The 11,124-nt window shown below is 38.1% G+C and overlaps 1 protein-coding gene across 1 annotated transcript; it reads left to right on the top strand.

Annotated features, from left to right (window-relative positions):
- Positions 1 to 152: 152 nt before the first annotated feature.
- smyd5 (SMYD family member 5) lies at positions 153 to 8,510 on the top strand. Its single transcript, XM_015000322.2, has 13 exons — positions 153 to 490; positions 1,113 to 1,221; positions 1,387 to 1,526; positions 2,601 to 2,722; positions 2,823 to 2,892; positions 3,292 to 3,396; positions 3,621 to 3,683; positions 5,628 to 5,698; positions 5,785 to 5,891; positions 6,087 to 6,143; positions 6,242 to 6,336; positions 7,319 to 7,389; positions 7,797 to 8,510. Exons 1-13 carry the CDS (start codon positions 398 to 400, stop codon positions 7,939 to 7,941), a joined length of 1,248 nt encoding a protein of 415 aa, XP_014855808.1. The 5' UTR covers positions 153 to 397; the 3' UTR covers positions 7,942 to 8,510.
- The last annotated feature ends 2,614 nt before the right edge of the window (positions 8,511 to 11,124 follow it).

The raw sequence follows: 11,124 nt of genomic DNA, 5'->3' as shown, positions 1-11,124 counted from the left end.
TTGGTAAGGAGTGTGCTCTTGGGCAGCAGCTTTTATGTTTTTGTTTTACTTTTTTGTTCAACTTACTCAAAAATTGTATTCAAGTTATCCCGTTTCTTAATGTCTTTAATGTCATTGTATCTGAATGTCAAAGGAGTTCACATACATTCTTCTTTTATCCTTTGACTTTAGCGGCTATCTTATATCTGAATGACTCGTATAACATGTTTGACAGCTTATAGAAGTTTTATAATTTCAGTTTAGATTTATAAGTAAAAAAGAAATGAAGGAAGAAAGAAACCAATAAACGAAGAAAAAGAAAGAAAATATGCTACTCATCATCCCACCAGCAGGAGGCGCTGTCTCCTTTTCTACATGGTTATCTTAAAGGGTTGAAAGGGCAAATCTGTTGTCAAACATGGCTGCTCCCGTGGATGACATGTTTTCCTTCTGTGTGGACCCGTGTAAAGTCACCAGCAGCGTGGAAGTCCAGTTTATAGACAACATAAAGGTGAGACTTTCCTGCTTTGTCACATTTAAACAGACTGAAGTTGTTCTGTGGCTTGGTGGCCCCTCAGAGGAGCTGTGCTGCTAGCCGCATGTCGGCTGCAGCTCACTGCTGCATGACATGACATTATACACTGAACCTCAGTGTACAGAAAATACAGTAAGAAGGCAGCGAGATCACACTTTAGCTTAAAATGTTATCTATATTGTTGGATATTGTTGCATATAATGCAAATTCATTGGTTTTTATTTGTTTTTCCTCCTACGATTCACTAAGACCTTTAGTGTAGCAGTACAGAGGTTAACAGCTGGAGCATTATATCTTCTTTGTTTCTAGTTAAATCACCAACCTCGTGTCTTATAATTAAACTGAAATAGGTATGATGTCATGAAGTTCAAACTGTTTAGTTATTTAATTAATTTGGAAATAATTACAGCTTATTAAACATTGCAGGCATAACTTGGTCCTAACTTGGTGGCATTTTGGTCTCATTTGTTTTATTTTTTATTACCATTTTTTATCTATCCTAACTAAATCATTGCAGTAAGGGCTGCAGTGTATTTTGCTTTATTCAATTTTGGTACATTCCTTTTTTTCCTCAAGCTTCTTGTTTGAATGTTTGCAGGGTAAGGGTCTCTTTGCGAAAAGAAGCATCAAGAAGGGAGAAACCATTTTGATTGAGCGGCCTCTGGTTTCTTCGCAGTTCCTGTGGAATTCCTTGTATAAATATAAAGGTATAAAGTGCTGTTCATTGTAGTGAAGTTCTCAAACGTAAAACCTTTTAAAAAAAAACAAACAAATTAAAGTAGGTCTGAATTTTTTGTGGAAGTTTTGTATAAAATTAAACTTAAATATTTGAAAAGCTCATAGTTTCCCCTCTGTTTTTTGCCTTTTCCCAGCCTGTGAGTACTGCTTACGCGCTCTGGAGACTGCAGAAGAAAATGCCCGGAGACTCTGCTGCAATCCCGCTCTCAGCCTTCCCCATCCTGAGCTCTGCCGCGTCCGGCCTGAGCTCCATCAAGCCTGCCCTCAGTGCCAGGTAGGTCCACTCACAAGCTTCAGTGCTTTGCTATTTTTGCAATATTGCATTTTTGGCTTTTTATCGGTACAAAAAGAAGCCACATGCTAGTTTCTGACACTTTAGGTTTTAATCAATCTCATCTAAATGCTTCTACTTTACAAATAGTTAGTTGGTTCATTAAGAATGCTCCACTACAAAGAAAATTAGCTGATAAGGCACAGTCTCCATAAATCACTACAAAATAAAAGCAGGAGGGGAAAAAATGGTAACATGTAAGTATAAAATATGGTAGCAAATTGGTGAGGTTAAGCATCTTCATCAGTTGAATGGAAGGAAGTGTTTATTTGAAAAGTACTACAATTTCATAATTTTATAAATTTAATTATTCATTTATGCAAATTTACAGATTTACAGTTAGAGTTTACTGTATAGCAGTTTTAAATTCATGAGTATTACATGGGAGTCAAAGTGAAAAAAAAAAACAAAACAAAACATAAAGGTAACTGAGACAGATCTACAATTTATTTTATCCATTTCTTAGGATCTAAAGCTTGGAGTTAAATATTTTATCATCATCATCTTGATAATTTAACTCTGGAGTGTAATGAGTTGATCAAACTAAAAAGTTAGGATGCTATTTGGACATAAAGATAACATATTTTTAATATTCAGTAAAAACAATTTTTCTGTTGCAATCAAATTACTTGCCCCCTGCTGGTCAGTTGCTAGATTGCACATTTCTCATTTCTACATTTTTTTTAACCAAAAAAACCCTCCACATATCTTTTTATACAAGTGGAGGAATAGCTGATGTTCCAGAAATGTTTCAGTATTTTCTGACATTAGATAAATTTCACCCTTTGCAAATATTTCAATGAGCTAAAAATAAAGTTTGGTTACCTAAGAATTTTTTAGATGGACTTAAAACTCACTTCCCTTTGCATGCTTGAATATCTTGTACTTGTATTTTCAGCCTGGGAGACGACGAGACCAATAAACTTTACAATCGCTTACTTGATTACATTGTTGCCAGGTGGTGCAAAACTGTTTTCATCACTTTTTTTGTTTTTTTTTTATACTGCTGCTCTGCAGGTGATGTACTGCAGCAGTGAGTGTCGGCAGGCAGCTGCAGATCAGTACCATCGGGTTCTGTGTCTGGGTCCCTCTGAGGAAGATCCAGACCATCCCATCAACAAGCTTAAAGATGCATGGAGGTGACGCAGATTTTAACTCGCCATTTTATCACCTCTTGTGTCCTGATTACATTCAGACATGTTTGTTCGCTAGTAATTAAAAGGCATTGTTTGCTTTTAGGAGCGTGCATTATCCCCCAGAGACGTCCAGCATCATGCTGATGGCCAAAATGGTGGCTGTTGTCAAACAGGTGAGTCTCTAATGACTCACATGTGTTGATCTGAAACCAAAATCTTGCAGAAATCTGTTAAAATTAACTTGACAAGTATCAGATGCGGCAATACAAAATGTACCTTCTGTGGATGTAATTAGATTTTCACCCTGCATTGTTTCATAATTCAAACCTTATTGTTAAATCAGCCACGAAATGAGTTTTAAGATTGATACAGATGGCCTTAATGAGAAAGTTGCTTCATAAAATGTTTGAAATCAGCCAGGCAGGTTACAAAATTAAAGTTTAATCAACATATTAACTTAAGCAAAATTAATTTTCAGTTTGAGCTTTTTTTTTTTTTTCTTTTATTAGACATGAATTAAGCTGCTCTTTGCCATTGTAACTAATAGACCCCATGATGTGAATGTATTCCAGGCCAAAGATAAAGCACACTGGCAGAAGCTGTTTTCTCACTTCTGCAGCCGGGCGGCGAACGAGGAGGAGGAGATCGCCCATAAGCTGCTGGGAGAGCAGTTCAGGGTGAGTTGGCTTCCTTTTGGAAACCTCAGGTCACGATGTGTGTGTGTGTGTGTGTGTGAATTATTTTAACTCTGACAGTTCAAAAAGAACATCACAGTTCTTCACAGCTCAGCGGGCAAAGCAGCAGAGCGCTTTGACTTGAACCTCCCGCTGTGGCTGCGTTTGCTTTATGAAAAGGTGTTTGTTCAGTGGGATCTAATTTTTCTGTCCCGTTGTGTTTGCAGGGGCAGCTGGGCTCGTTGCACAGCCTTTTTAAGGAAGCACTTTATGACGAGCATCTCAGTCGGGTCAGTATTTTTCACATCCTTTTCTTTTCAGTCTGGCAATCATTCATTTCTTATAAGCACAAAAAAATTGTGCAAAACATTACAAAAAAGCAAGAATTTGTTTGGGTTTTTCAGAGCTTGTCAGAAGTTTAGTACACTAATAATCAGCATGAAATTAGGACGCTGAACAGTTTTTTTCTTTTCAAGGTGGAATCATCAAATAAAAATGTATGTTGAAGATTTTTTTTTCAAACCCATTCATCATCAAATATGTACATTAAACCTCCAATAATATTCAGTTAAGTATCCCTTGGCAATTTTTCATATCCTTTAACAAATGTTTTCTATAAAATGGTCACCATAAAGCTCATCTGCCATGTGGTTGAGCTGAATTCTGTCTGAAGAAACGTTTTGTGATCAGATGAGACAAAGATTGAGCAGTTTGAGATTTCAACCCTCACAACACTGTACCAGATGTCAAGGTGGTGGCAGCATCATACTGTGGGATTGCTTTGCTGCCACTGCACAAACTATGTGGAATGATAAAGTAGGGTGATAACCTTAAATCAACACCTAGATAAGAGGTTTTCAAAACCACCTGAATCTGTTTTCAGAATTACCTCATCAGTTTTTCAGTCCTGCTAATGATCTCATTATTTGACTGGGGTGTGTTGAAGCAGAGACGCATGTAAACGTTGCAGGTTGCCGGCCCTTGAGGACTGGATTAGAAGGCCTCTCATGGTTGGTTTTAACTTGAAGGGAAGTGGGAGTTCCTGCAAACAATGATCTTATTCACGCATTAAAACTGGTTCTGGGAAGGATTAAGCAGGCTGACATATGATTTGTGAACAGGATTACCAAAGCCAGGACCTTAATCCTATTGAAAATTAATGGCCTACGCTTTAAAGCTGAGGCAGGAAACCAGTCACTATAATAAACTCGTGGATTACCAGCAGCTGGTGAAACGGGGGAGTGTCTTTTCACACAGCTGGCAAACACCAGAGATGTGTTTTCTTCCCTCTTGAAACAAACACCTGTGAGTGAAACTACTTCACTCTGCCAACGACGTCGCCATCGCTTGGTTGATCCAGGACAGGAAGTATTCAAACCCCCGCAGACCTGGACCTGCGTAAGAATGTGGAGATGGTGGTGGACTTTGTCAGAGTTTCACGCAAACCCTCTTTCCTAACTTTTTACTTACTGCAGATCCCTTCAGATTACTAAGATCCACCTTTTCTCTGGACCTGAGAAGTTTCAGAACAAAAAACAATCACAGGTTTCTTCTTCTACTAGCTGTCACTTCAAACACTTAACATTCAGAGCTCAGCAACTCGGTGACAAACAGTACAGTTTTTATCTTTCATACATTTATTTATATAAATATTTGTATGCCGAAAACAAATGAAAGCCCAGGTCTTTGCTGGTTTGCACAAATTTACTAAGGGATGTTTATCTAACTGTGGCTGTGAATGCATTGTTTTAGAACTGTGAAGCAAAAATCCACAACTTGGTTGTGAAGTTATTTGTATGAAACTTTCATCATTAAAGAAAGAATGATCCAAATAAATAGTTTTCAGACTTTACAAGTAGAATATGGGAAGTTTTTATTAGAGCTACATGTATAGTTCAGCATGTTTTAAGCTCACTGCTTTTAGCCCATGCATGCAGCATTTTAAGGAGGATGGTGTTTAAGTATGTGTGTTTCTAAAGGGCTTAATAAGTTGCTGTTTTTTCCTGATTTGTTAACAATTGTAGATTTTATTCTGATTAAAAAAGTTAACATTGGATTACTTTTCCAGTTTTTTTTCTGCTCATTTTAGTCTCAGTGTTGGAATCAGTATGTCTTTTTAAATGTTGTTTCTCTTACATAAAAATATTGCAAAATAACTCACAATGCGACTCTTATTCAACCAAGCGTTTATTTGTAATCTGAATGAAAGCAGTAGATGTGTATCTGTGTTGCAGTGGTTTGTTCCTGAGGGTTTCCGCTCTCTGTTTGCGTTGGTGGGAACAAACGGCCAGGGCATCGGCACCAGGTGAGCCCTTCCTCTGCTCCTGCCTTTAACTATCCACATGCTCGCTTCCGGATCTCTGCTTGAATGTCATTTTGTGTCTAACACAGCTCTCTGAGTCAGTGGGTTCATGCCTGTGATGCACTGGAGCTTCCCGACCAGCAGAGGGAGCAGCTCGACTCTTTTATTGACCAGTTATACAAGGACATCGACAAAGGTCACTGTTTTATCTCAGTACTGCAGTAATTTCTGAAGTAAATAGATTTATTCTCTGCTGAGGAGATTTGCAGCTGTCATATTGTCTGAATGAGAGCTTCTTCTAGTCTGTATTGCAGTTTTCAGCAGGAACAGCAGTGCATTCATCCAACAGAAAGTCGAAGCCAATGAATATAACTTGTGTGTTTCTGTGCAGCGACGGGAGAGTTTCTGAACTGCGAGGGATCTGGACTTTACCTGCTGCAAAGCTCCTGTAAGTGTCGGCAGTGTTCTTTGTTTTATCTCCAACAAAAAGGTTCCAGTTCTAAGAGTAGATTAAAACAGAAAGATTTCCACGTTTGAATCTCGCAGGTAACCACAGCTGCATCCCAAACGCGGAAGCGTCCTTCCCCGACAACAATTTCCTGCTTCACCTCAATGCCCTGAGTGACATCAGCGCAGGAGAGGTCAGCTGACACTGCTGGATTCACAGTGATGTATTTTAGTGCGCCAAAGACGGGACAGAACATCCCTTTATAGTCTAGCTTGGTGTTCTCCCCTGTCAGACGGTATTAGAAGGCTGAGATGTCCAGAATCGGAGTGGGTTTGTCAAGCTGTCAGAAAGATTGAGAAGGCTTGCATCTGCATGGCACAGTAATGTCACAGAAGCTGTGCTAGTTTCACAGCAAATCTCTCCTGTGGATGTGGGGGAAAATACGAAGAAACAGGGGGATTTAACTTACTGCTGCATTGTGCACGGACAGGCGAGGAACATATTTTCTTTTTCTTCTTGGTGAAAAACAGTCCAACTTTTCAGGGGTTCCCACGCAATCTGGGAACATTTAGGATGGTGTAGATTTGAAAGAACATCTGACTGTGTCAAAATACATGGCTTTAATTATAGGATGTTGTTCATAATTTAGTCTGCTCTGTCCATTTTCTCTGTTTATTCCTTCATCTTAGCAAGTTTAAAGGAACAAAAGGAAAGTGGCAGGGGGAGAAAAAAGGGGAACAAATGGCTCAGTGAATGAAAACAACATGTCAGTCTTTGTAGAACCACAAAATTGTATCGAAGAAAAAGTGAACACAAGAATACTAAAAACTTTTTTTTTTCTTTTTAAGTCTTCCGGCAACGTTTTGGATTCTCAGTCTGTTGTGGGACGAAGTAAACATCATCAGCAGTTCTGATGAGACGAACATATATCTGTTCATCCAATTATCCATGCATCCATGTGTCTTCTACGTCTATCAGTCCATTGACTTTTCCTTGCATCCATCCGTTTGCTCATCACTCATTTATTCCTTTCCGTTCATCCAGTTGAAATTTTTACGTGGGGAAAAAATGTGCAGGAAACCTCAAGCTTGTGTTTTTTTTTGTTTTTTTTTTCTTTATCGAGGGCGCGGTTTCTGCTCTGGGGTCCTCAGTTCAATGTTGTCTTCTGTTTTCAGGAGATCTGCATCAGTTATTTGGATTTCTGTCAACGGGACAGGAGCCGACACAGCAGGCACAAGATTCTGAGGTAAACACACGTAATCTGTAGGATAAATCATTTAAAGGCAGGTCACACTCTTATGGATTAAATGTGGATCAATAAAAAAAAAAAAAAAAAAAAAAAACACAGCAGGCACTGATGGGCAGTCCTGAGGCAGAAACGGCATAGCTGCTGCTCATTGATCAGCATGATGTCAATCCATCTTCAAATTACATTCAGTCTCAATAACACCTGAAGTTTTAACGCAACCTGCTTATTTAAGTTTTAATAAAGTGCATTTCCACCCCTCGGTGAGTGTTTACATCATGCTAGTTGATTAAATTATTGGAAGTATTCACTAAAATAGTTGCATTCATTTGCTGTGGCGTCTGTCTGTTAGTATCTTCAGCCGTTTCCGTGGGTGCAACATCTTGACCGAGTGTTTTTCTTCGCAGGGAAAACTACCTGTTTGTCTGCTCGTGTTCAAAGTGCACATCCCAGATGGACGAGCTGGACGTCACATCTGAGGAGGAGGAGGAGGGCGAAGCAGAGGGCGAAACAGAAGGGGACGAGATGGAAGATGAGATGACAGATGTTTGATGAAAGACTCTGCCATATTGTTCTCAGCTTTTCCCGTCCCTCTGAAACACGAGGCCAAAAAGAATAAAGACCAGTTCAGACTGTGATCTGCATGTCCAGAAGCGTGAAGTGACACATTTCACTCTGTATTTTAGAGATCCGTAGTCAGATTATACAGAACTACAAGAGAGCAGTGGAAACGGTTTCTCTTAGATGCTTTAACCCCCCCAAAAAATGTTAAAATAGCTGTAAATGTACCTTTTGATGCTGCATTTATAGTTTTATTTTTTTTTCTTTGTTTGGTTAAATCTTCTGCGAATGATTTGATCAAACATTGACATGCTTATAGATCCAGCAAACGGTGAACAAAATCAGTATTCAAGATGGATTTCTCACAGTCAGCAGGTGGGCAGAAAATGTTGTAGGGTTCAAAAGTCTTTATTAAGCTCTCCTGTTTCATGCTTTACTCAAGTATTTTTGTAGCTTTTGAAGGAAAATCTCACCTACAATTCATATTTTAGGTGTCTTTGTAAGAGAATTATGACTGTTAAATGTAATAAAACAATAAGCAGATAAATGGTTACACTCTATATATTCGTATTTGGTTTTCCATGATTTTTAAAGTGATATTTAGAAATGCTCAATATTGGCATTAGTTTCTTCTGGGTTTTTAATTTTCAGTTGGAATAAAAATCTGAAAGAGATATATAAACTATTATTATAACTATTTATTTTAATAGTCATAAAACAAAATCTTTAAAAAAAAAAAAAAACTGGAAATATTTATCAGCCGAGTCTCAATGTACAGTTTAGGCCCTTTGTGGGTGAGTCAAAATTCATAATAAATTTAAACTTTTACACATTTAAAATGAAGTGATCCTTAAAATAGATGACATGAGTTAATCTAAAATATTTGACCAGATCTACACACAGTTGTCTGCTGCTGTCAGAAATAACAGTAACTTTAAGCTTATAATGATTATTGTTCATACATTATTTTTTAACATGCCTCTTTCTGAGTATTTGGTTTTAGGACCCTTATGTGAAACCTTTTTTGGCGCAGATCTGACAGGTTTGCGTCTTCACAGTAATTTAGCTCTTTTGCTTTCAGTATAAACCACAATCCGGTCAGTGTAGCAGCAGACGCCATGTGGTCAGTGCTGATAGATGTCCTTCCAAATGCAGTGGTTGAGCATTAATAATTAAGTGCTTTGAGATAAACGGTTTGTGTTGCTACTTTTTCACTATGTGACAGAATCAGTATTAGGACTACCTTGTACTAAATAATGTTCCATACATTTTTGACAGATGCTCAGTTCGCTATAGTCCATTCATGCTCTTTTCAAAGCATGATGACATTAATTATGCTGACATTGCTGGTTTTTTCTCGGTTATGATTAGGCTCATCTGAATCTTTCATTATGGCTAAGTTGTCAAAACCCACAGTTCTCATGCAGCTTGAAACTCTTGTTTTTTTTCCCCCCCATCATGTTCTGCTTTGATTCTGCGAAAGCCTTTATGTTATACAGGCCTGCCACAGTTAAAAGTTGGATAAGAGAACCCTGATAGCTTAGTTGTCTATAACTGGTTGCTGGTTTCATCTGTGCATAAGAGAGCAGATGGATGTTACCGTAACATTTTCATGTTTTCTTGTCTGAGCAAGCACATCTGTTGTCATTTTTTCTAGAGATTCTTGCAGGTTAAATCTATGGAAGAGGATTAAGGCCACTGAAATAAACAAAACCAAAATAATTCTGACTTTTTTTCCCCTATTAGTTTAATCTCAGACTTCTGACTTTAAGGCAGGTGGGCAGCTGGGAGCAACCAGCTTCGATGACAGAAATGCACACGAGAACTAATTTTCTTGGGGAACATGTTGGATTTATGGGATTTTTTTTTACATAGCTGATTAAAGTCAACATTCTTTCTTTTTTCAGTGACTCTAATCCTCTTTTGTGAAAAGCAGAGTTGTCTGTTTCTGAATTTATTTCTGATTCAAAGCTCTTCATCAGCAGCGCAGAAAACCAAAAACCTACCACAAATCTGACTGCGCCGTTAGAACTGCAGGCTCTACCAAAGAAACTTTTCTCCTGAGCCAACCTTGACAGAAAGCAAGGAATGTTTAGCTTTTTGCCCTTTTAAACTCATCCCATACCTGACTTTAGAGTATGGTTTTTATTTCGCAATTACAGCCTTCTGAGTTGAAAAGACATACAATGAAATACAGCTTGGTTTTCATACCACGATCTATGGGTTCCAGTTAATGCTCATGTAATGTATTATGGAGACCTTGAGTGGAAAATTGCTTTGTCAGTTACTGTTTGGCCTTTTATTGAGAGCTGTATATCTCGGTTGCACATGAGCGAAACGGCTGCCATCGCCTCACATCAAGCCATATTTCAACAACTGTAATCACAAATCTCAACATTTTCAGCTGCTGAGGAAAGATCTGAAATGTTTAAATAAACCCTTCTTCTCAATGTGCATTTATCACTTCCAGCTTGTTGTGTACGTTGCATGTAAAATGTGTAACAGCGGCAAACCAGCAGTTGTCGTTTTTATTGCGGTTTCATAGGCCGCTGAAATTGGATGTTCGTTGAGTCATTTATCTGCCTTCATTACACCGAACAGAGAGAGAGGCAAATTTTTAACTCCATCCATATTAAATCTAAATCTACAGTGAAATAATTTTTTTTACCCCAGTGGAGGCTTGTATTGGTCCTGTTTCACAACAGAGTGTAAAAGTTAAATAATGTAAAGGAAATGTGACATTTTTTAGAATAAAAGGAAACAAACCTGAATTAAACTATAAATCATACCTCCAAAATGTCCCTATAAAAAAATAGCTTTCTCATAATATGGATATTATTACATTGCCCAAACAGATAATAAAACTTTGACTACAAATTTCAGATTAAGACTTGGCAAAAGGAACAAGTAGATAAATATAACGTGCGTAAGAGTTTATGAGAGTCCCTGTGGGGAGTTGAGAGACTAACGGAGGTATTTTAGAGGCTTAAAACTGCTTTTCTGCTTTGAAAAAAGCTGTTTCACTAACTTGCAGCGTTTCATTTCACTAACGCACCTGTTCCTCACCCAGTTTCTCTATCCATCTGTCTGTCTGTCTGTCTGTCTGTCTATCTAATTTTATTTGTATAGCACATTTCAGCAGGAAGGCATTTCAAGGTGCTTTACATAATTAAA

Source organism: Poecilia mexicana, unplaced genomic scaffold, assembly GCF_051168715.1.
Source record: "Poecilia mexicana isolate PSO_F unplaced genomic scaffold, ASM5116871v1 scaffold_10, whole genome shotgun sequence".
Lineage (NCBI taxonomy): Eukaryota > Metazoa > Chordata > Actinopteri > Cyprinodontiformes > Poeciliidae > Poecilia > Poecilia mexicana.
This window is presented reverse-complemented; position numbering and strand designations above follow the sequence as displayed.